We start from the raw sequence: 26,094 nt of genomic DNA, 5'->3' as shown, positions 1-26,094 counted from the left end.
TGACATTCAGATGTGATTTCTCCCCAGATTTAATCAAAGCTGGATTTTTTTTAAAAAAAGAGAGAAAGAGACTGATGCCCTGTTTCAAAATGCATACTAATAAGGAAATAAAACTGACAGATAAGACAATCTGGAGACAATGAGGGATGCTTTTTGTCCTGATCCCTGGGGTTCGAATTTGAAAGCTGGTGAGCATCATTTCTACCCTTCCATCCATCCCATTCTTAAGACCCAGAATATATTTTATTGCTTTATGGTGAGCAGAATAGATAACATTTAAAGAGAGGATAGTTATAGGCAAGGCCAAAGAGAGGATATATTAATGCCAATTATGTTGCTGTTCCCTTTCTGTTTTATTTTAGTAGATATAAGTAGAGCTATGGTGGGCTTCAGGAAGAATAACTGGATGTTGGCAGGTTACTTCACAGTCTTTGTTTAAAAACTCATGACTCAATCTACCAAGAACTTTTCATTGACAAGTAACTCTGAAACAAATAGAATTTACACAAAAGCACTGCTGTTCATTCATGTTTACAGAGGAGATGTCACCAGTAGGGGTTTCTTTTCTGAGGGGCTGGGAGGTTCACATGGAAAAGCTGGATTGGAGAGGAGAGAAAGTTATACCCTTTCAATTTTATTTTATTTTTAAATCCAAACTAAATGAAGGCATTTCTTAAGAAGGTGGTGCGCAGGCTTGAAATGCATCTTTGCAATTAAAAGAAAAATAATATGCTGTGTGAACAAAAAAACAAAGTGATCATCAAATTAAAACCAAACAAGTTTACAGTATTCACTTTATATTTTCAAACCTCAGCAATTTGTTTTAGTTTAGGCACCTGCATCCATAGACTATTGCAGTATGCATTTCTCTGTTTAAAAATCTCAATTTCCTAAAAAGGAGCACTATCCAAACCAAATAAAAAGAATGTGTGTGATTTTGGCTACTTCGTCTCTTTGAGCTTTGCTTGCCTTCACTCTGGCCAGAAGCTAATTCTCATTCTTCTGTCAGATATTTTGTACCACTGGTTGTCATCATGCCCTGCTGGAAGTTTGGCAAAAGTGAAGGCTGGCAGAGGACAATGCCTGACGACCATTTTAATACAAAAAAAAAAAATTATTTCTGGATGAAAATCACACCCACCCACCTCCTATATGCCCCAAATGCTGCCATGAGTGGTTACGATTGCCTTCCGCTTTTTTGGCAAACGCAAAACAGGTGTACAGCTGAAGAAGAAGAACAATAATAATCTTATGCCTGGTCCCTTTATTACCTTTCTTTGGCAAGAAAGGTCTGTTTCTAAGGTCAGCCAAAGGTAGGGGAAGCAATTTAATACAGCCTCTGGCACCAGTTTCCTTTTTAACAAGAGGGGGTGGGGTGGCAAAGTAATATCTGCCATAGCCCAGCACTAGAAAATGTCTCCGGCCAATATCGTGAATAAAAGCCGTGGATGCAGAGATAGCCAGCAACACACCCCGGGCCCTAAAAATGGAGTTGTCTTGATAGGCAGGCTTTGAATGCAAGGATGTCACTATCTTTGGCTCCAAGAACCTGGCTGCTGCAACGGCAGTTGGGTGCGAGGGGGGTGGGGAGGAAAACCAGAAAATTCTACTGCACTGAAGACAGGCCTCAGATATCTGATCTGATTTTGCCCGTGCGATAAAAAGATGAGCTTTCCCACTAGGCAAAGCAGTCAGTTATGTGGAACAGGAGTCCCGCTGAAGAAGCATCTCTTCAAGATCCTGCCGTTATGAGTCTGCTGCGGCATTACACAGTGGAAAGCTTGCTAAACAGACATCTCTCTGTGTCCCAGAGAATGTCTCCAAGTACAAAGGCAATGTTATATGTGTCATTCTATAACACTTTTCATTCATCACCCATTTCCATGCCCTGCTCCCGTCTATCTTTTCTACAAGATGGATTATGTGAGCTTCTGCCAACACCATGGTCCAGTCCCTAATGGTGCTATAAATGGCATCCAATGGTACTAAATACAGCTTTCAACAACAACGGGCCGAAGTTGTTTGTTTTCCAGGTTTCATAGCCAGAGGTGTTTCATACCCTATGGAGCAAGGTTTTTCACAACATAAAAGTTACTTTTGTAACTCTTAATGCACCCTGAAAATAAAACTTGATTACAAGGAAATAGGCAGAGTTATCAATGGGCTATTCAAATGATCTTCCCCTATGTTCATCACGCATCACACCTTTTATTCACCTCTTTAAAATATTCAGTGGAATTATCAGTAGCAAAAACAGCAAAACAGAGATCTGTGATAGCCCCTCCCCATCTCATTTCTATTAATTTTAATAACCAGACTAATGCTGGTAACTTGCAGTAGTATTTGCACCATGCAAATAAGCCTCATTTCAACAGATTCTGCACCACTATCTCCAAAAAAACCATTTCTGGAGTCAGAGTTCCCCCCTCTTTCTTCCCTTCTTATTATTATAGTGACTTTCCACAGCACAGTTTTTGCATTTCTTTTCTTCCGCTATCTCCCCCTACCCCCACCCTCCCATCTCTCTTCAAAAGAACATGCAAAAAGGGGCTGCTCTTTTCCCCTCTCTCTCTTTCGCTTTTGGAAGGGAAGGGAAGGAATTGAATGCAATCACTAATATGAAAGACAGTTTATTCACACAGTTCAGTAGCTAGCACACCCTCCAGGTTCTTGGACTTGCCTACCTTGGCAGACAGACTCTGTGGTTTGTTGGAGAGGATCTCTGCTGCTTCCCTGCAGTGGGTGGAAAGGTTCAGGATTGCAGCAGCTGCTGCTATGTGGGTGTCTTCACTACATTGACCGTAGCCATAAGAGTTGGCATGGCAAGGGCTCTGTGTGTGGGCGCTAGCACTAGGCAGCCGATTAGAAAATTTCCCTGGATTTGAAAAATGCTTTGCTGTTGAAAAGAGATTTGATTAGAAATAGCTCGAGTGCAACTGTCCCTCTGTTAAAGATACTGGGGTTTTATGTATTATCATTTTATACAATAAAAACAGGCAAATAATACATTAAAGTAAGTCTGTTTTTTACTGGGAGCTCTACCATTGCTATTAAGAAGCATCAGAATTGAATGCATTTAAAACATGAGATCATGAGATTAGTTAAGAAACCCAGAGTTGCTTTATAAATGTGCAGGTGCTCCCATTTTCAGTGAGAGCCTAAATTGTGGGTCCTTTCCTCAAGACTTAATCACTCCTTACACAAGAAATCTTTCACTTCCATCAAGTCCAGTGGTGGATGAATAAAGAACAAACAATATTTGGTTCAGCTGTAATTTAAACACAAATGGGCTTGGAAACTTTATTAACATAAACATGATGAATTCCATGGAACTCTGAGTTATAATATATAAAACCAAAGCAAAATTAATCGGCCTAAGCTATAACAATGCTGGGTTGTAGCCAAAAATGGTTTGCCTCAAGTTTACTGCAATGTTTTGCTCTTCTTGTGAAATCAGTTTGAATCTTAGAAGGCTGGAGCAGTTAAATAAAATATAATTAACAAATGTTAATTATAGTATACATAAGAAAATGAATATAGAGCATACTGTAAGTATCAGCTATATTAAAAATCAAGAAAACAGAGCTAGGGTTCACCAACAGCGTGCCCCATGTCACCTCAGAAGTAAATTCAATTACTTCAGTGGCACTTCCTTCCTTTTCCTCCACTGTGTTTCCCTTTCAGAAGGTATTCCCTTTCCCAGGACACCAAAGCATCTTTTTAAATTCCTTGGCTGCCATTATTATTATTATTATTATGAAATGGTTTAGAAATTAGGCATATGAGCAATTTAAACAGAGAATCTTGGGCAGGGATGATGGACCTTCATATATTGTTGGACTCCAACTCCCATGAGCCCCAGGCAGCTTTGCTGATGGTCAGAGATTATGGGAGCTGTAGTCCATCAACATCTGGAGAGTTAGGTGTTCCCTAACCCTGATCTAGGGGAAATGTTTCGTGAAGAGCAGCAGTAGTGGCAGGCTTTGGGCTCTCAAATTTCAGCAGCGTCCTGTGTGACACTAACATTTGGCACCCCCACCTCTCCCGCTCTGTTTTACAGCATTGGTCTGGCGTGCCCTGCAGCAAGGCACCCAGTATGACCGCACCAGTCATGCCACCCTGGAATTGCCTCTGGAAGCAGTCTTTTTGTAAAGTGCCCATGCACTTTGTTGTCACAATGCCTATTGACTTCACACCATTTAAAAAGGGTGTCTTTCTGAAATGGCAATTTGGGTGTGCCCACAGCTCATGTGTAGTTGTCTCTGTGGACCCCAGCCAAAGCTTTAAATTGCCAGATGATATTGCTTCAAAGCCTCTGGACTCAAAAATTATGTGAACAGCTATTTCTTAGGGGACTCCAAGAGTCATGTAGTAATGACATTTGTGCCAAGATTTTTGGCAGCCCAAGAAATGTCAGAAATATTGTCCAGGATCTTGTTTGCTGTTTCAATACAAAGATATATCAGAGGTTCTCAGGAATAGTTTCTTCAGGCCTGGCAGATTACAGACAGGATTTTCAGTTCAGAGGGGATTGACTTTGAATTGAGAAAATACAACCTACCAGCCCTATATTTTGACAAGGAGTATGCATAAAATCCTTTAGGGACAGGATGACAGTTAAAGTAGACCCACTAAAATCAATGGGGCTTAAGAGTAGATTCATTGAAATCAATGATGACTAACTTAAGTATGAACAAGACTGGATCTAACCCATTCAGACAAATTGTGGTGTGCATAATCTAAAGTAGTTTCTAAATTCAGGTAAACCCTCAACCCAGCCTTTTAAAAAAAATGGTTTGGGGTTTCTTTGGAGACAGGATCGTGTGCAGGAAGGTGAGAGGCAGAAGAGGCAGTTTTGTCACACAGCTCTGCATGCAAATTCAAGGAGCAACTTGTGTGCCAGCTGTGAGTCAGGGGCCACTAGCAGAAGCAAAAAAGCAACCTGTCTCCTCTCATATCAGTACAAATATCACATCACCCGTCAGACTAGTGTACCACCCGTTATGCAATTCAAACCTGAACAATAGTTTGAAACTCATCTAGTTTTTCTAAATAGATCATGAGCAGTGGCGGATGGTGACCATTGAGATTGGTGGGGCAGAAGACAGGGAGACAAGCAGTAGGTGAATCCAAAGCTAATTTAAGACAGAGCTATTCCCTTACTAATTTTAAGTCCTGCAGCAGACTGGGGGCTACCTAAGGGCAGAGTGACGTTGCTGGGGCAGTGCCCCATTCACCCTAATGGACAAGCCCACCACTGGTCATGAGTGTAATATCACAACACTATTTTTAACCGACCAGTGGATCCTGTCCACTTGATTTTTATGGGGTTATTTTCAATATAAATCATTATGAACAAATGTCACAGATTTCAGGCAATAAGCAAATATCAAGTGCTACATTCCATATATAGGTTTGGTGCTGCATTTTCAAGTAAAAATAAATAAATACTGGACACCTCAGTCCATTAAGCAACTCATAGATTACTTGTATTGGATGCACTGAAGTTTTTAATGTTTGATGTTTTATCGCTTTTCTATTATTATTATTATTATTATTATTATTATTATTATTATTATTATTATTATTATTATTATTTTGTTGGGATCCATCCAGAGTGGCTGGGGAAACCCAGCCAGATGAGTGGGGTATAAATAAGTAGTAGTAGTAGTAGTAGTAGTAGTAGTAGTAGTAGTAGTAGTAGTTGTTAACTGTGCATGTGTGATTGGGACCAGCTATTCCTTTACTATGGTAAGGTGAGGAACCAAGAGCTCTCTATATGTTGTTAGACTTCAGCTCCAGTCTGCATGGCCAATGGTCAGGGATGATGGGAGTTGTAGTCCAGTAAAATATGGTTCCCATCACCCTACTATGGTATGTTTGGAAATGTTTTGGTCAACCAGTGCTGCTTAGCTATGCTAGGCTATGTCCAATTAAGGTTGGATTGCATTGGTTTTAGATGCTAATGTGCATATTTTTTATGCTTCCAAGAACGTTGTTATGTTATTATCCACCCTGAAACAGTTTTTTTAGCAATGAAAGGCAGAATATAAATTTTGGAAACACAATAAAATAATATTTGTATATTCATGCAAGCTGATATAGAAATAGTGATTGAATTTGTCTGCCTTCCACTTACATTCAAGGAACTGTGGCGGGGTTTGTCCTTGCATAGCTGGCACCAATGTACGTTTGCCAAAGACTTGGGCATCAAAACTAGCATAGTCAAATGGTACTTTCCCACATTTCTCTTGCTCTCTTATGAAGGAGGTTCTGGGGGATGGTGCTGGTTGAGCAGATCGGCAGCTATACTGAGATATCTCAAGTTGCTTCACCAAGTTTGTTCTGCAGAGAAAATGAAGGGAACAATAAGAAAGAACAATAGTGAGTATGGTTTCAAAAATGCTGCAGTGCTGAGTGCTCCTGTTTAGTACTCCAGCTTGCCATCCTTGCCATCCTTCAGGATACTCCATCCCATTCCCCCTCCCACCTAGTTTTCCCATTTCCATTCCCCACAATACTTAGCATTCTGTGGCAACTGAGCATGCACAGTCCTTACTGTGCTAGTTTTTGCCCCATTTACTAACTGCATGCATAATGTATTTTGTACTCATGGAAAAGGAGTCACAAAGTTAGTTCTCCATGCAGGAAAAGATACTTGACCTGTCCAGAGTAAAACAAAACACCAGAAATAGCTGGCTAAATTTGCACCTCAATCTGTTTACTCATTCCAAGTTTCCTGTGTCTTCCACAGGACACTGGATTTGATTACCTTTTTTAAAAAAAAGCAAACAGGAATTATTTTAGGGAATTTCACATTATAATGTTATACTGTAAGTGAAGCTTACCTGTGGACCTGATCATGGCACTGCCCTGTTTGGGGAGACTCATGCTGATTTTTTTCCTGAGACATTGCCATTTTTTCAGCTGCAGCAATTGGACAACCAGAAAGACTGTTTAAAAGAGATTTGCCACATATGAGGAGCCATGAAAAACCTGCATTTCTTCTCTCCAAAGATCTAGGATCTTTATAGTGCATTTTGGCAGCATAAGCAAAATACTCCTCACATGATTCTGTGGTTCATCTAGATCTCACTATTCTAGCTTACGGAAGTCCAACCATGTCTCTTTCCAGAGCTAACTCAGGTATCTGTTTCCTGCTGGGGCTTGCTCCCCTCTGCATGTTTTGAGGATCCCTTGATCGTTGCAAGTTTGGGGCACTCTTGAGCAAGATGTTCTCAATAGGAAGGTCTGCCCTTGTCCTCACTACCGGCACTGCTGCCCATTCATTTGACCTCTCCCTCTGTGTCCAGTGATGCTGAATCTTAATACCTGCCCTGTTAGGCTGCCCTTGCTCATCCACTCATACTTCAGCCCTGGGCTGTGAACTCCTCGCCTGCCCTTCACTACCTTCACCAGCAGTAAAATTGGCTGTGTAAATATTATCTTCATAATATAATGCTTATTTTTGTATCTATTTCTGTTGGGGTGAAGTCAACCCAAGCCAAATGTATCAATGATTTTGGTGTGTTGGATAAAATCATGATGAATCATAACCTGAACATATGTTGAGGAAGTCAGAAGAAGTACATTTGGGGTTGAAGGGAATCAAATCAGATTGCTTTCACCACATAAAATTGGTTTTATCTGTGTTCCTTTGGAATTTGCTTTAATTCCTGTTGTACCTAGTTGTTAATTAAGGTGAAGCAACACGACTATTTAACTTATATACAAATATGCAATTCAAAGCAAAAGTAAAAAATAATATCAGAGAGTGGGCAGCACACATTTATATAGATCTTCCCTGTCTCTTCGGGCAGAAGTGATGAACTGCTTGCCTGTTAGCCAAGTCTCCCTACCCTCACCCAAGCAATTTCATCTGCCCTCCAAGAACTCAGAAATGCAACAAGGGCATCTGCAGCAAGTCCCTCTGCTGCACTGGGCTGGAAGGAGAGAGTTAAATCATGCCCTTTCTGCTCATCAAATCAATGATCTGTAGAGCAGAGGGCAAGATTTCCCCCTCAATCTTGGTACTGGACAAGACAGAGTTTCCTCTCTGACCAGCACTGTAATGGGGGGATCTAAGCTTTGCTCTTCTTCTGATCTGCACAGATTGCTGGGAAGTGCGAGGGCCCCCCTCTCTGAATGTGTGTGCACTCTGATGAGTGTGTAATATGTGCATGCTCACTTTTTTAGACATACCCACACCCATGGCACGTGTCCCCCAGAGAGCAATCACCCCTAAAAGGCTAGCCACCCTATCTCTAAGCATTGGTTTCAATAGCTTATGATCATTGAGTGAACCTATTTCTATTGCATTTATCCATAAACACTAATATTTTCAATACTGCACTAAAGTAAATTGACACAATCCAGTCAAAGTTAAGCACTTTTAACTCTCAAATATGCCACTGGGACCATTAAATATGTGCTCAACTCTCTACCACTGAAAACACTGAATCTAGAAGTGCTTCATTTTGGCTGGATTTGTCCTGAAATTGTACACACCATACAGATACCACTTGTAGGGTATAAGGGATGGTTTTATGGGGGTAGGATTGCAGAAGCCAAGTACCTATGCTGCCATTTTGATATAACGTGAGTGACAAATATTAATTAAAATGTTCCCTTCTTGAACAGGTTAGTTCAGGGATGGGGCAACAGTAGCCCTGCAGATGTTGTTGGGTTGTAGTTCCCATCAACACTGAGCATTGGCATGCCAGTTGTGGATAGAGGGAAGTGGATTTCAACAACATCTGGAGTCGACTGTTTCTGCATTCCTGGCCTAGTTTATCACCAGTGGTAACAGACTAGGATTTACCTTCTGTGAGTGTTGCGGTTGCTGTTGACATGTCCTCTTCCTGTACACCCAGGAGTGGGGCACTTTAGAACATTTTCATGCATTGCAAGGACTAAAAAAAGAGAAGAAAATAGTGACCCAAACACATATCATCATGACAGTGCAATTCCTCACTCAAAACTTGGAGACACTGTACAGAAGTTATGATCACATGGTTATAGTAATAAAAGAAAACTAAGAATTTTCTACAGGAACAAGAAGTTCCAAATGTTTGAGCCATCATGGGCCTTCATGGAACTGTGAACTCCATACATCAGGGATAGCAACCCTGCTATTTTCTACATGGTCATACATCTCTGGAGGAAGGGGAGATGGCAGGCGTCTCTGATCCTGCCAAACTTGTTGGGTCCTTCAACCTACTTTAACCTTGGTGTCAACCTCCCACCACTGGCGGAGGAAGAGGAGTGCGGTGGGAGCGCACCGCCCTGGCAGCCCAATCCTGGTGGCTGCCATCGTGGGTGCCCCCCCGCCAACGCTTGGTGCTATGCCTCTGCAGGCAGAGTTCCACTCCCCCAGGATGTGTGCCACACCCCCAGGATGTGTGCCAGCCCCGCCCCCCGCTCTCTGCCCCCTGGTGCCAGAGCATGAAGCTCTGCCACTGCCTCCCATCATGTAAGCACATCAGAGGCTGGTGAGAACAACTCATGTCCCAGGATAAAATATAGGTGCACCCAGGCCTTTTCCCCCCTAAAAAAATGTTTAGGGGTACTCTCATTTTGACTCAAGAAAACCATCATTTTATAGTTCAAATCAGGAAAAATAAATACAGTAAATGGACAAAAGTACAAAGATTCACAAAATGTTTAGGGGCATGCGTACCCCTGCGTCCCCCAGAAAAAAGCACTGCGTGCACCTTCTCACAACCCTCTCAAGCAGCAATATTTTACTCCAAAAGTCGTTTCAGAAGTAAACTGCTGTCAGCCCTAGCAGTGCGGTGTGTGGTAAACTGCTTTATTCACTTCATTGTGCCTGCTGCTCCTGAGATGAAGTACTGCCACAAATGACTACTGTTTGGGAAGGTAGGTGCAAGGGCACCCTGAGGAGCCAGGCTTTATGGCTGGGGCACATAACTCAGCTCATTAAAGCACCAAGGTTTTTCCCAGCTGATCTCCAAGTCACTGTTTCTTGATAGTAAGTTCCATGGATTTCAATGCAAGCAGACTGCACAAATGCATGTGCAGTTTATCTTTCTCTAAAAAAGGGGGAGGGTAATAGTGCCACTGGAATAACCTTAGATGGAAAATGTTTGTTGTGAACAGTATTGCTTGATGCTGGTGAGAGAACACATTCTACAACAGTGACAGATCTAGGTTCTGTAAATGGAGGGTCAGGAACATTTGGCCCTCCAGATGTTGCCGATTACAGCTCCCATCATGACTGATCACAGTTGATGCTAACTGAGGCTGATGGGAATTGTAGTTCAGCAACATCTGAAGGGCCAAAAGTTCCACACCCCTGCAGTAAATGTGTGTGTGTGTGTGTATATATATATATGTGTGTGTGTGTGAGAGAGAGAGAGAGGGGGGGGGAGGGAGGGAGGGAGGGAGAGAAAGAAAGAGTGAGCAAGTAAGAGTTATACCACCATGTTGGAAACCCCTGGTATGAATGAATGAATGAATGAATGAATGAATGAATGAATGCCATGTAAGAAGCCACTGTGGCTTTACTATCAGCCAAGTAGCTGTATAAATTCACAAAACACTACAGCGATGCTACTGAGAGGCCAGTGGATGGAAAGAGATCAAGAGTGCCACAGTCCTCAAGGAACCACACACAGTTTTTGGCTGCAAATTATAAAGAAATTGTACTTACTTTCAAGTGGCACTCTAACTTTATGTGGACAACCTGAAAGACTGCGGTGGTGTGGATACAATCCTGTCACATGCCCTGTGCCATCACATCCTGGAATGGGACATTTGGTCTCTCTCTTTTCAGGCCTAGGCAAATCTGCAGAAAATAGCAATGAAGTCTTGTCACCTAGATGGAACATTGCTGTGTGTGCGTGCATGAATGTGTATGTAGAGGGAGAGAATGGTTTTAAGAGGCAGCAGTTTTCTGTCAAGGTGTTAAGTACACTGAAATCCTACACACATTTTAACATTCTTAAATCAATTATTTTAAGCAAATTGTTTAAACTGAAGGTTTTGGAATGGTGAATATATTTGAGTCATGAGAAAGAAAATTGGAACCATCCATGAATAAAATAATAATAATAAAATATTTCGAGAGCCTTGAATATTAAAAGATTTTCCCGGGGCAGGTATCAGAAAACAAACTGTTCCTGGTAAATTGGGACAGCTGAAAAAATGTGAGCTAAGGTTGTCACATATTGTCTATATAGACGAGTAGTTGTATTTTCTCCTTATATGTTGTATAGCTATTTCCTTATATATCTAATCCACATAACAAAAACAAACTATAACAAACTTAAGTGCAGTGTATCCATTTGCAATCAGGGCAACTGTGATATTTGCAAGTAGTTTGCAAATAGATGTGTTTATAGACAAAGCCACAAGGAAAGTTTGTGTCTGTGTTTCTTAAGTTTTTCTCTTTGTAGCTTCCCTGATGTGTTGCTTCCTACCTAGTTCAGCCAGTAACTCATTTTCAACCTTTCTTCATGCTCTTGCCTTCATAACACTTTATGGAAAAAAGACCATCAGATAAAGCATCATCAAGGGCTCAACCTTCTTGAAGAAAGCCCATCATTATTTTTCAAGGCTTCCAGTTCAGGGACTTCTCCAACCTCAGTCCAATGAAGGGGATATATCTTGCTGTATGTTACTGGCTCTCATCTTTATCCTTCACATCTTATAACCCAGCAGCTTTGGCTTCACCTAATGTTCAAGACTGGACACAGTGGGATCTTCCTGTGCCCACCCCATTTCCAGGTCATCAATGCCATTACCAGCCACTGCAGCACATAGCCAAACCAGGAGAGTCCATGGGTAACTCAGCATCAGAGAATAAACACCCTCCACGATGCTGATCACACCGTTGGTTTAACAAGGCTCATACTGCACAAGAAAGCATGGCACAAGAAAGCAGGGGCTAAGAAGAGATTGGTTGCCAGAAAAACAGAAATAATAGGAGAATTGGCTATGAAATGGGGAGAGGAAGGGAATTGGAAATCAGAAATGTTCAACAGGACTTACGTGGACACATGGGAACCTGCTGTTCTCAATAGGGGGGTTATTTACCCTTTTTATACATAGACCTGCATCACCTGTTAAGTTATGTAAAACTATCTAAATATAATATATAGAAATAATACAATATGATATAATTAAATGCAGTGCAACATATTACAAAATAAATAAGTACATCTATTTATTCGCTGGGTAGTTTTCCTAAAGTTTCCTCCATTTACTTAAGAGTTGGTATTCTAAACACTGAGGCATCATTGTTAAGTTAAGATTATTATAGTGGTGAGGATTAAAGTCTAACTAGGAACACTTTGAAATTCATATTATCTGCAAATGACTGACTACTCGGAGCTGAATTCATTCCATTGCACCCAGTACAAATCTATGGTATAATATGTTTCTATTTGTTTATTTATTAAATTTCTACACCACCTTTCATTTGAGAATCACAGGGTGGTTTACAATAATACATAACATAATAACAAACAAAAACTGCACCCCTCCCCCCCGGTATAAAAGGCCATAGTTTGTTTAATTAATTAGGATTGTTTTTGCCTGGTACCTAATGATACGTATAATGAAGGTGCCAGGCAAGCCTCCCTGGGGAGAGCATTCCACAAATGGGGAGAAACCACAGAAAATGCCTGTTCCTTTGTTGCCACCCTCTGGACCTCCTGTGGAGGAGGCACACAAAGAAGGGCCTCAGGTGATGATCACAGTCAGTTCATATGAGGAGAGGTGGTCCTTGAATTATTGTGGCTCTGAGTTGTTTAAGGCTTTATAGGTCAAAGCTAGCACTTTGAATTGGTCCTGGGAAGTAATTGGTAGCCAGTGCAGTTGCGCCAAGATTGGTATTCTATTCTCAAACCATTTTGCCCTAGTGAGCAACCTGGCTGCTGAAGTCTGCACCAGCTGAACTTTCCGAACCATCTTCAAAGGTGATGCCATGTATAGCACATTGAAGTTCTTGGATGTGTCTATGAAACATTGTATAGAAATTTTGCTAACTCTCACAATGTTTTCAGACCACAGAAGGAGCACAAACGCGTAGGGTTTTTTGGTAACTGCATACCATAATTTTTATATTATTCTGTCAATCTGAACAACCTTATTTATACATTCCTCACTGAACCATATAGTGGGTTCTCACTTGGGAATTGCTGTCTCCTGGCAGTGACATCACCACAGTGTACTAAATGGTGAGCTACCAAAACAGGGTAGCAGTAAACTCAAGGGAATTTGGGAACAGCAATGGAAGTGCCAGATTGGTTTTGCCCCTCTGCCCAACAATATACTATGCTGGAATTCAATAAGACACCACTGCCAGGCCTGGTTCATGGCAGTCACCTCTCCCTGCTGAGCACTGTTGGTGTGGAGAAATTACTAGCTGTCTACACAAATGCACAATCCACTCTGAAGAAGGAAAGTGAACTTACGTTTGTTGTTATAGATTGGTCTACCACAAAGATCAATCACTTTGGCTTGTCTTCTTTCACCAGCAAGATGCTCTAGTAAGAACCTGTCCAGTTCTTTGTAGGTGCTATGAAAGACATGGCCCTGCTCTGCCTGCAGAGCTATTGCTTGTTCCAGCAAGCTCAAGTTATGTTTTGTTTTATCCAAGTCAAATGACATTTCTGTATTTTCTGACAGACACTCATCTTCCTCGCTGTCTGGAAATGGATTTTGACTCCTGTTGGTGAACGATTCAACATGCGACTCCTGTGATTCTAGTGGCCCTGTATCTGAGTCACAAATGGTTTCAGAGTTGTTGAAATCTGCTTCTTCGGTTTTGACCCCTGACACTTTTAGGACATCTTGCTGATTACATCCTACAATATATGTTGTATTTAGAGGAAGTTTGATGCTTATCTCTTCAGAGAAATTTGAGGAGCTATCCCATTCATTGTCCAGAATTTCAGAACTACTTTCATTATCCTCAGAGGAGCAGAACTGTGGGTCCGAAACACAAATTCTGTCTTTTCTTACTAATGAGTTAATCATGTAACATTCATCAACATTGTTATTCTCCATTTCTAAGGACTTGCTGCTACTGTCACTCAGTTTATTATTCTCTGGGGGGTCTGGAGTTTCTTCCTCTGTTTTTTCAAAGTTAATTAAGGATTTGGCCATTAGGTCCCGGTAGCTGGCATAATTATCCGTCATTTGATCATTTTCTTGCACATCCAAATTAGGGGTAGCTTTTGCTGGTGTTATATTAGTCTCCTCTAGAGGCAGGGAAAAGAGAGAAAGGCACAACATTAAAATAAATTCCTTTTTCTTTGACCATAATCCACAAGCCACTTATTTATAAATTAGTCTCATTCATATTAAGTAATCTAAGATGATAGGTTTGCTCAAGATAAATATCTGTTTTATGAACATGAAATAGAATCGTATTGAGCAAACGTGCTCTGTAGTACAGGAAACTTCCCCAACCTGGTTCCCTCCAGACTATAATTACATTGTCGGTATGCTTCTGAATATCATTTACTGGGAATTATGTGGGTGGAATGCTACTGTGCTCAGGTTCTGCTTGCATTTTTCATACAGTGGTACCTTAGTTCTCAAATGCCTTGGTTCTCAAATGCCTTGGTACTCAAATGTCTTGGTTCCGCAATGCTGAAAACCTGGAAGAAAGACATTTTTCGGAAGCCAAATGTCCGATGCAGCTGTCGGCTATTGTTTCCAGGGCACCTGCACCAATTAGAAGCTGTGTCTTGGTTTTTGAACATTTTGGAAGTCAAACAGACTTCTGGAATAGATTAAGTTTGGCACTTTTGTTTTTGCTATTGATTTTGTGTTTTTGCTGCTTTTTCAGTTAATTTGTTTTTGTGGCTGTGTGGAACCCAGTTCAGCTACTAATTGATAGATTGTGTGAATGGATAAAAGCCCCCAATCCAAACAATGAGTATCATCAGTGCAGGTAAGATTTTTTTTTTTGTCATCTACAATACTGTCTTCTTTATTTTATAGTACAGTACATTGATTATTGCTTTCATTTTATGGATCAATGGTCTTGTTAGTAAAATTCATGTTAATTTGCTATTTTAGGGGTTGTTTTTAAAAGTCTGGAACGAATTAATCCATTTTGCATTACTTTCTATGGGAAAGCATGCCTTGGTTTTGGAACGCTTTGGTTTTGGGATGGACGTCCAGAACGGATTAAGTTTGAGAACCAAGATGCCACTACATAGGCATCTGGCTACTCTTAGAACAGGATGTTAGACTAGACGGGCCACTGACCAGATCCAGCAGGCTCCTATGTTCTTAATTCCCATCATTCCTAACCATCACCTAAGGTAGCTGGACCTAACGGGAGTCATACTCAAAAACATCTGGAGGGTGCCAACTTGGAGAAGGTTGCAGTAGAGCATACTTTAAATATATACTATAACTGACCAATTCAAATGACCAGAATGTTGTGTTGTGAATATACAGAGCAGATCCATGCAACAACTGTGCGATCGTTTCAGCATGTACCTATTTCACACATGAACACCTTGCAGTAAATAGAACTTTGGCTGTGACTTTGGAATCATAGAATCATAGAGTTGGAAGAGACCACAAGGGCCATTGAGTCCAACCCCCTGCCAAGCAGGAAACACCATCAGAGCACTCCTGACTAACATGCCTAAAGTATCACACAACTACTTAACTACACGACTCTCTTGTGTTTGAAGCTGGCATGTTAATTTAAACATTACAAGAAAAAGACATGTTGCCTGTGTATGGTTTGGAATATCATATATAACAAAATCCTTGGATGCTGCTGCACTAAATGTACTTGTGAAGCTGCTTCTAGTTTCATTGACATCAGTGGGGACATATTTCCAAAAAGTGGCCCATTAGTTCTACCATAGTCTGAAAAGTTATGGGGGAAGACGAACATAGTGCCTGCAGTGACTGAACTGCTTATTCCTCCAGTATTCTAATGCAGTTTGAAACATGTGAGGGCAGAATAAAGCTATCCTGAACCCAGCTAAAGGTTTTGGTACTATTATAACTTTATGCTGAAGAAGAATCTCCATACTGGGTAGCAGTTTCACAGCACCATATTCCCATCCATTCTCTCCCTTCTGCTTCAGACTACAGTAAACATGCAAGGATGGATTGATGGCAGTAGTGGCCCTGAAGTTAAGGCAAGGTATCTGCTCTTCACTGAGGAGGTGTTGACTTGCTGCTGTGATGAAACAAAGCTTTCAAAAAATATCAGATAAATGTAATATTGTCACCTACAGTTGCATCACTTGCTTTTTAAACTGCTCTTAGTGTTTATTTTAAATTGTTGTCACCCACCCTGGAGTATTATGAAGGGTGGGTAGTAAATAAATAGGAACAACAACAACAACAACAACAACAACAACAACATTCCTTCTCTTCTTCATAGATTTTTAAAAAATATATAAAATGAATGCTCTGGGTCACTTTTGGTTTAATGAAAGACTAATTTTATAGCTCACAGGATACATGTTAGAAGCAGTCATGGTAGTCATAGAACTAAAGAATATATTAGATCACAAGGGAGATTTTTTAAATAAAAAAAGTAGATTTCTATTTTTACTAAAGGATGGCAAAATACGCATGTATCTTGTGTTAAGAAACATTTTTTTTCTTTGAAATCACAGCAGGAAACAGAAGGTAGTAAAGGCTACTGGAAAGGGGTGTCAAATGCTGAAATACAATAAATCCTTTGTGTCTCATTTAGGTTTTTTTCTAAACATTTTCCCCCCTGACAAGGACACTCCAAAATACATCTCCATCATCTTTCTTTCTGGTAATTATCTCCCTAAAATCAACACTGGTCTGCCAGGATCAAGTAAATATTACCATAGTAACTAAAAGCATTTTTGGATGAAAGGAAGAATTTAGCCACAACACTAGCCCCTTCAATAATGCTGATTATAGGGTGCATTCTTTAGTTGGGATGTATTCAACATAAACTGGAATGGTCTACGTTTTACTTCCTAGAGGGGGAAAAATTGAGATAAACAAGCTTACAATAAAATAGATAAGACAGTCTGGTTCTTTGCAGAATCCATGTCAGACCAACTCCGGGTTTAAATCATAAATTAAATATCTAAAAATGCAAATGAAGTTTTGTCTCAACAACAGTGAGCTATTAAGAGAAAGTGTAAAGGGTTATCATAATTTCAAAGTATTATCAACTACAGAAAACAAATAAAAAGCATTTTCAGTGAATATGTCCAATTCATTGAACTATTCTCTCAATCCACTTAACTACCCACATGTGTACAATAATGATTTATAGACATTATACCTAATTATGCATATTTGGGCTATGGTGGAGTGCCTAACAAAAGCTCTAGAAAGCAACAATTACCTCTGTTGCTTAGCTACATAGTTTAAAATATTCCTATTAAGTGCAGATTACTGTGGAAAGGAGGAGGAGACACAAATGCACATGTGCCACCACAATGCATTTCACTTTACGGCTGCCAAACTGTTAGCATTTTGGGTCATTTCCAGTTTACATAATTGTTTGGTTCAACTGTTTGTTATACATTAAAGGAAAATATTTATTAGTTATTTCTTGGAGGATTTCTTGGGCCCTAGACAGGAAGATGTGGCCTGTTTCTTGAAATGTTTTACCATGCACTCGTTTTGTTGGTGCATGGCTTGCGCCACTCTGAGGCAACTTTATTTCTGTTGTTATTTTTTAGAAGTTCCACCAGAATAGATTGTTTTTTTCTGCATCAAAAACAGCCAGTACCCGCTCAAGATTTTTACCCAATATACAGATGTCCACTGGTGGAAGATGTCCACTCCCCTGCAGGCAGCACGCCACGCACCCAGGACGCTCCCCGGTGCCGGAGCATGAAGCTCTGCCACTGACCTAGGTGTGTGACACCAGCTAGGAGGCACAGTCCCATTTATCCTCTGCATATCAGGCTGTAAAATCAGGTAGGGAAAGAGTATGGTTTGCCCATGTGCCAGTTTTTAGACAAAGGTGCTCACAGTATTAGATATTAAGATGAATAACTGGAAGCATGATTCCGAGCAACGTGATCAGGTGATCTCTCACCCCCAAATGAACAGGCCAAAAAGTAACTTTTCTAGGGGGCAGATTTGAGATTATATATATATATATATATATATATGAATTTTCTTGAATCCAGTCATCAAGATTGATTGACTTGACATATAGAAGTATTGCGAGCCTAGACAAAATATTAATATTACTCACGTATTAACTGCTTGTGTTAAATGTTGGGAAACAAGCAACATTAAATAATGCAGAAAAAGAAGCTGCTTCTCTCCCCCCCCCCCCCCAGTATGGTTATAATAGTGGCAGATCTCCTGAGCGCATGTGTTTTTCAAAAAGCTAGTGGACTGTAAGTGTGGATGGATTTCCTCCATTCTTATTCATAAGCCTTCTGCGGATTGGCTGTGCCAAAAGTTCACCTTTCTTCATTTGTGTTTTCAGCACAGTATTATATAATTAATTTCAACTGTGGTGCTTATGCAATTTACTCTTGCCACAGCTTTCCAGCTTGTTCTTCCATGTTTATTAAGGTTCAAGAGTGGAGCTATGATTTTTTCCTCTCCACAAAAGTAATGCCCATGAGCAAATTGGGCGTTTGTGTCCCCCCATCACCAATTTCTTTCTTTCCATAAAGTAGTGTGCACATTAGCATCAATAAAACTGGGCAACAATTTTTTACGTTTTGAATGTTGTCTAGATTTCTACAATTGATTCAGGGTATTTTTGCACTACTGAATCAGGACATGGCATCCGTTTCTCTCCATCAGGTCAGGTTTTTGTGCTATGTTGATCTTGTGACAAAATCGATTACATTTTTGTGGCATTATCAGCTGATTTTTGTCAACACATATCATCCTAAATATGTTTTTAAGAGAAAAAAATGTTTTTCCAACAACATATATTGACTACCTGATAGAAACATCGATTACTGTAAACTGAATGGTGGGCATTGATAAAGGTAAGTACATGTAAATTGCATGTTGCTTCACCATTTTTCAAACTTCAGGGCTTGAACTTCCATTTCTTGGAACTCCTGGAATGCTCAGCGGCAGGGAGGTTTCTCTTCAGAGTCCAACAGTAGTCAGCCATCATGACTGTGTCCCAGCGACCCTGATACCTGGTCTCCATCTCTTTCATGTCCTGATGGAATCTCTCCCCCTGCTCGTCACTCATTGAACCCAGGTTCTCAGGAAACCGGTCCATATGTGAAAATAGGTAGTGCATCTTGACGCTCATGTTGCAGCCCAGGTTTCTGAAAGCAGTCAGCATGTTGTTGACAAGTTCTGCATAGTTTCTGGCCTTATTGTTGCCAAGAAAGTTCTTCACTACCAGAACAAATGCCTTCCACGCTTCCAGTTCCACTTCGTTCATTGACTTTCTGAACTCTGGATCTCTTGATGAGCTGACGGATCTGAGGACCGTCAAAGATGCCAGCTTTCAACTTCTCCATGGTCAATCCTGGAAAAGCCTGGCACAAGTAAGTGAAGCAGTCACCATCCTTCTCCAGAGCCTTGGTGAACTGCTTCATTAAGCTGAGCTTGATGTGTAGCGGTGGGAAGAGTATTCTGTCTCTGTCCACCAGAGGGTCGTTGATGATGTTCCTTTCTTTGCAAGGCACCAATTCCTCCTGCACAGACCAGTCCTTCTTTGTGTAATGCTGAGCACGGTCCCTACTATCCCACATGCACAGAAAACAAGGGTACTTGGTGAAGCCAGACTGTTGTCCCAACAAAAAGTTCACCATCTTCAGGTCAACACAAATAAACCACTTATGCTGATCATAACCAATTTTCTCCAGCACATACTTCACCGCTTCATAGTTCTCCTTCAGTGTAGTCGAGTGAGCCAGGGGTATAGAGGCAAACTGGTTACCATTGTGTAGCAGAACACATTTCAGTGATCGCTTCCTGCTGTCAATGAACAGTCTCCAAACTTTGGGTTTGTACTGTGGCACTCCAAGCTTGAGCAGAAGCTGTGAAATATCTGCACAGTACACCAAGTCCTTCTTTTCCGAGGTACTCTTGATGCCTGCTGCGGAAGAAGCTGATGTGAGCACTGTCAGAGAGGAGGTTTTTTTTCCTTCAATTTGGATGCCAAATCATTCAACTCGTTTTGGGAAAATGGATGTGGAGCATCATCTTCAAGAACCACTTCTTCATGTCCTTCAACACTGGAGGCATCTTTGTCACTAATGTCAGGAAGTTCTCCAAAGATAGGCACTGGAATTTCATCACAATGAGCTACAGGACGACGTGCTGATTGAAGATCAGAATTAACTTAGTTTTGATCCCATAACTTTATGCTTTGCCGCACCAATTTATGGAAGATTTCGAGGTTTTATGGCTTCAAACTGATCCCTTTTCGACATAATCACCCAGAACTATCAGACCTGAATACTTCTTGTCATTAAAATAATCATTTCCAATCAAAACAATTATTCAACATGGCATTTTACCCCCACCAACTTCTTCTAAAATGCTCCACACAAGCGTACATGTGAACAAAAACGTAAAAAACCAACATGTGGCCTTAGCTCAAAAACTTGACCTGATTGAGTAAAACCAATGTGATTTTTGGATTCAGAGCATCAGATTCGTCCTAAATCAACTGAAAAAAACGCAGGCAACAAATTTGTTGTTGACCAGTGTAATCCTTTTAGGCAGTGGAGAGCTAATACAACCTGAAACTGATATGGATATTATCACTTAAAACTAATGCTGACCCAGATTTTAAGAAAAAGGGATTAAAATCTGACTTGATACCTTTGGTTGTCATTGCTCATGCTGGCTGGGACTGATAGGAGTTAAAAGTCAAACAACATCTAAAGGGTCACAAGTTCAGATCAGTGCTAGGCCTACTCAGAGTAGACCCATTGAAGTTCATGGACATGACTAACTTTCACTAATTTCAGTGGGTCTACTCTGAGTAGGACTTAATTGGCTACAAACCATATTTCTATTTATTTCTCAGTCTCATTATTCACATTTTGTCCAAATGATCTGCCTTTTATTGCTAGTGCCCAGTGAGATTATTCTACCCTTTGTTCTCTCAGGAGCATTAGCTTAATAATAATAATAATAATAATAATAATAATAATAATAACAATAATAATAATAATAATAATAATAATAATAATAATAATAATAATTTCATTATTTGTATCCTGTCCATCTGAATGGGTTGCCCCAGCTACTCTGGGCAGCTACCAACATATACATTAAACATTAAAAAGCTTCCCCATCCAGGGCTGCCTTCAGATGTCTTCTAAAGGTTTTATAGTTACTCATCTCCTTGACATCTGATGGGAGAATGCTCCACAGGGTGGGTGCCACTACTAAGAAGGCCCCCTGCCTGGTTCCCTGTAGCTTCACTTCTTGCAGTGAGGTACCACCAGAAGGCCCCCATAGGAGGACCTCAGCATCTGGGCTGAATGATGGGGGTGGAGTTGCTCTTTCAGCTTGCGCTTTGAAGGTCAGCACCAACACTTAGATGCTTTTTACATTCATCTGGAGCCACTAATCTTTGATACCTGCTTTGAGATCATTGCTGTTGTCTTGCAGGTCAGTCTTGTCCTCATTTTCTCCTTTGCCTTCTACACTTGGACTGTAGTGACGGGGTTTCATTAACAGAGACTTCCTTTTGTTGACTGGAACACCCAAAATTTGCTCTTCAGCTTTTCTCTTCTTTGCCATGGAGCTTCTGTAGGCACTACAATTAATGAGAGGAGAACATCAAGAAAGGAAGAAATTATTGTAAAATACATTGCACAACTCTTTTGTTTTGTTTTCACGAAAAAAAAAGGAAAAATTATGTGGACTAGTATAATAGCAGTTCTAAACAGCTGGATCTTTTATGTGTATTTAGTTTTAGCTGTTGGAGCTAAAGAGCCCAAAACACAAATGAACCCCTCCACACCATTTCTTTTCAATTGCTACCAAAAATCTGGATACATATATTTTTAAAGCCTGAATCAACCTTAATCTTGAGTAAATATATGCTAATCTAAATATATGCTAATCTACTCTGTTCTGGACTAGACTATATCCACCCAGGGGATAAGAAAAGGTGTATAGCGGTTTGATAATTCCCTGAAATAAAAAGAGCTGATGTAAAAATTACACTACCAGTTACATGTGTCAACTTTGTCTGTTCCCTTATTTCCCTGTAAAAGGCTTTCGCCCTGCAACAGCAGAATCAACTGTGTTGGAATCATGGCCACCATTTTGCATTAACTACAGTGCAAAGTACCTAGAGGAGTTAGGGAGCATTGTCAACAGAGTGTAGGGGAAAATAGTAGCCACCACAAAAAAGGTGGTCACTAAATAAAATTCTTCATAGTGGTCTCTCTCCCCCCCACCAAAAAAAGAGTAAGGTGAGGAGGAGGAGGAGATCTCAGGGGAGTTTTCTGGGGGGAAATGTTTTCTGATAAATTTCAGTTCCCCATTTCTGTTCCAGAGGACTGAAAGAACCCCCAGAATAGATGTAGGGGCATACAGGCGAAAGAAAGGGAGAGACCATTCTGCTGCTCAAGGCGAAATCTGCTTAACATTATGTTGAATACAAGTCATGGCACTCCACCCTAGACTGACTGTATCAAGGGGTTGATGCAGAGATTGGATGGATCCAGTCTATACTGGTGGCATGCTCACAGGACTGAGTCTCCTTTTATTCCTTGTCTGTATACCTAACAGTTAGGCATAGACTGTGTTCGCTGGAACCAAACGTATTGCTGGCAATATACAGCTGTACTGTATCTCACTTTCCACAATATTATGCATCTCGGTCAAATGGGTGTTAACAAAATCTCCCAGTGACAAGCATTGCTTGGATGTGACTATGTAATAAACTCTGTTTTCTGAAAAGTCTGTTGTCACCTGTTGCAAAATTCTACATTCTCTCTTTTTAATTTTTGAATAAACAATAGTCATTGTCGGTGGTTCTCTCCCAGTTATGCAATATGAATAATAGCATTTATATTATATCTGTCACAGATGAAAAACTGCATTTGTGGATCAGTGTAATCCACTCATTGGTTGCTGGACCCCAGCTCCCCTAGGGAGCATGACAAATCTACATGATGCCCCTGGTTACCAGATTTTGCATTTGGCTCATTGATCTAGCTGAAAGATTTGCAAAAATCCCTGTCTCCAGACAGCTCCCTGTTGGTTACACATATTATGAGGCTCAACAGCAGAAATTAATCCTTCCAAGGTAACTTATGTGCACTAAATTGGCTCCAATTGTGATTGTTTTGGATGGTAGCATATGACTAACTTAAGCTTTTTGCTTCTTTTTTTAAAAAAGCATTTTGGCAAGGCATCTTCTTGGCAACTCACCATTGCAAATATGAAGGACATGGAAACAAATGTGAAGATCTGCACTACTGAAGAAGTTACAGTACAACCAATGTGCATCTTAAATTGTGAACTCGCTTGATCTGCCACAATGCTGCACAAAGCACGAAACCAATATGACGGATACTTTCCAATCCCTCAATTTAAAATGGCTTAGGTTTATGCAGCATATTTATCTGTTGTAACAAAGTAGATGCTGAAATGTCACAATGTAGTAATCATAACAATATGGTAATACTATCTGGTGTACATATTACAGGAGCATGCAGAATGCATGTGAATAATAATAATTAGCTACTGCCAAAATAATTAAAGTCACACACCAAGATTTTTTTCTACATATTCCTTATGCACACCATTTCACTCTAAACTTAATTAAATTTGTTAGTTGCTTTGCTTTGCCAGTTAGGTTAGCAAGTTGAAACAAGGCAGTGGATTATGACTATTTGCAGTGTGGATACATGAAAAATATTTGTAACATACTTAATGGAATGTTTAAAGAGGTGTCAGGGATGCGGGTGGCACTCTGGTCTAAACCACTGAGCCTCTTGGGCTTGCTGATCAGAAGGTTGGCAGTTAGAATCCCCACGACAGGGTGAGCTTCTGTTGCTCTGCCCCAGCTCCTGCCAACCTAGCAGTTCAAAAGCATACCAGTGCAAGTAGATAAATAGGGAGCACTGTGGTGGGAAGGTAAACGATATTTCTGTGTGCTCTGGCACTCATCACAGTCCTCTGTGCCAGTAGCAGTTTAGTCATGCTGGCCACATGACCCGGAAAGCTGTCTATGGACAAACACAAGCCCCTTGGCCTGAAGCGAGATGAGCACCACACCCTATAGACGCCATTGACTGGAATTCAAAGTCTTGAAAGTTTAACTAATTTTTTGCCTCATATTTCTAACAGGGTTCAGCAAAGAGCCCCACTTCAATCTATCCTGTGGCATCTGGATCGGGGAGATTGACCCAGTGCCACCCATTCCACCCCAGATCCTTCCACAAAACAATTTAGGGGTGGGGATTTTTAAACCCTATATTAACAAAAAGTTAAAATAGGGTTTTTTTAAGAGTCTGGGAATGAGCCAGCACTGTGCAGGACTGGATCCTTCCTGCAGGACAGCCTCTTGAAAAGCACCACCCATACCCTATAGGGGTGTCTCTACTCAACAGGCTTCAGGCAGGAAAGAGAGCCCACCTTCTCCTGGGAAGATGCAGCTGCAAGTCAGGTATGTCTTGGAGCTTTTCCTGCAGTTCTCCATCCTGCCTGGTTCTCCTTCCTGCCTGATGCCCTGCCCCCTGACACCCAGGGGGCCCTGGGCTTCTCCAACATGACTCACAGTGGTCTGTGTCTGTGTGCACCCAGCTTGTCCAAGGCCCAAGGTCCTCTGAATACATCCAGTTTGGCTCAGGATCTGCAGCTTGGCTGATTCCCCAAGTTCTAATCCAAATCAAAATTCTTGTGAGGTTCTACTTTGTGCACATCAGGGGCTGCTCATGGACTTTGATGTTAGGCCAACTTCAGCAAAGCTTGAACTGGGCAGACCTCAAGACCCTCTTCTCTGGACTGGTCTTATATTCCCATTCAGATAGGGTTCTTCTATTCCTACATCACAGTAGGCATCATTTTACTCTACCCCAGATAGAATGTGGGCAGGAAGTGTGCAAAACAAAATGACTCAATTTCCTTCCATTTGTGAGCATATATTTTTTTTTAAAAAAAAATATATTGTTCAGTCCCATCATTTTAGTCACCCCCTTCTGTACCTTTGCAGCTCTACAACATGCTTTCTACAGTTGATCAAGTAATCACTCACAGCAATATAACAAATAATGCTTGAGAGAAAGGGGAAGTCATATAAGTTTTATTTTGTATCTGATTTATTATTTATTTTGTCAGACTCATTGTCCAAAGGCAATACAAATTATCTGATCTATAGCTGATTCTAATTATTCATACTAATTACTTACACTAGGAGTGACTAACCCCAGTTCATGAGTGAGATATGTCATTCCCCCCCCCCCAAACCCCACCAACTTTGGTGGAGGAAAAAGGGATACGATGGGATACCATCTTATTCCCAATGCTATTTAACTCTATATGAAGCTATTGAGAGTGATCATTAGGAGGTTTGGGGCAAGGTATCAGTATGCTGATACTACCCAGCTCCATTTCTTTGTAACATCTAAATCAGGAGAGGCTGTTCAAGGCCTGGACTAGAGCCTGGACTCAGTGGTAGGCTGGATGGGGGCCAACAAACTGAGTCTTAATCTTGGCAAGACAGAGGTGCCATAGGTGAGTGGTTGCAGAATCTAAATAATTGGGCAATTGCCGGCTTTGGAAAAGGTCATACCCCCACTGAAAGAGCAGGTTCACAGTCTGGGGGTGTTCCTAGATTAATCTCTGTCACTAGAGGCCCAGGTGACCTCAGTGGTTAGGAGAACCTTTTACTAGCTTTGGCTGGTAAAACAAATTTGGCCATTTCTGGACTGGGATATCCTGACCACTGAAATAGTTGTCCATACACTGCTAACCACCAGACTGAATTATTGCAATGTGCTTTATATGGAGCTGTCCTGAGACTGCCCTTGACCTTGCAGCTAGTGCAAAATGCAGCAGCTCTACTGCTCACTGGGGCAGGATATCACCATCATGCTATGCTGCTGCTGAAAGAATTGTACTGGCTAAGTTCAAAATGCTGATACTGGTTACAATCTCTCTCTCTCTCCCCCCCCCCCC

The 26,094-nt window shown here is 40.9% G+C and overlaps 1 protein-coding gene and 1 long non-coding RNA gene across 18 annotated transcripts in view; one reads left to right on the top strand and one right to left on the bottom strand.

Annotated features, from left to right (window-relative positions):
* LOC310848727 overlaps nt 1-24,392 on the top strand; it is a 34,136-nt gene extending 9,744 nt beyond the window's left edge. For 3 of the 6 annotated variants that reach the window (XR_014566549.1, XR_014566550.1, XR_014566551.1), the window contains exons 3-4: nt 6,268-6,384; nt 6,928-8,808. This is a non-coding gene — a long non-coding RNA (uncharacterized lncRNA). Of the gene's footprint in view, nt 1-6,267; nt 6,385-6,927; nt 8,809-11,512; nt 11,864-13,653; nt 13,771-23,311 lie in introns of those variants that run through there. The other 3 variants (XR_014566546.1, XR_014566547.1, XR_014566548.1) reach the window with 3 other exon arrangements.
* ST18 (ST18 C2H2C-type zinc finger transcription factor) overlaps nt 1-26,094 on the bottom strand; it is a 185,263-nt gene that overhangs the window by 32,674 nt on the left and 126,495 nt on the right. For all 12 annotated transcript variants that reach the window (XR_014566478.1, XM_083747587.1, XM_083747586.1 and 9 more), the window contains 7 exons: nt 21,537-21,715; nt 13,440-14,228; nt 10,673-10,807; nt 8,822-8,912; nt 6,849-6,953; nt 6,140-6,345; nt 2,685-2,896 (listed from right to left, as the gene is read on the bottom strand). Coding sequence is in view for 11 of the 12 variants with exons in the window: in XM_083747587.1 (XP_083603713.1) it covers nt 2,685-2,896; nt 6,140-6,345; nt 6,849-6,953; nt 8,822-8,912; nt 10,673-10,807; nt 13,440-14,228; nt 21,537-21,715 (1,717 nt within the window). In the remaining variant the exon portion in view is untranslated. The remainder of the gene's footprint in view (nt 1-2,684; nt 2,897-6,139; nt 6,346-6,848; nt 6,954-8,821; nt 8,913-10,672; nt 10,808-13,439; nt 14,229-21,536; nt 21,716-26,094) is intronic.

This window comes from Podarcis gaigeae (assembly GCF_964106915.1).
Source record: "Podarcis gaigeae genome assembly, chromosome: 7".
In the NCBI taxonomy this organism is placed as follows: domain Eukaryota; kingdom Metazoa; phylum Chordata; class Lepidosauria; order Squamata; family Lacertidae; genus Podarcis; species Podarcis gaigeae.
This window is presented reverse-complemented; position numbering and strand designations above follow the sequence as displayed.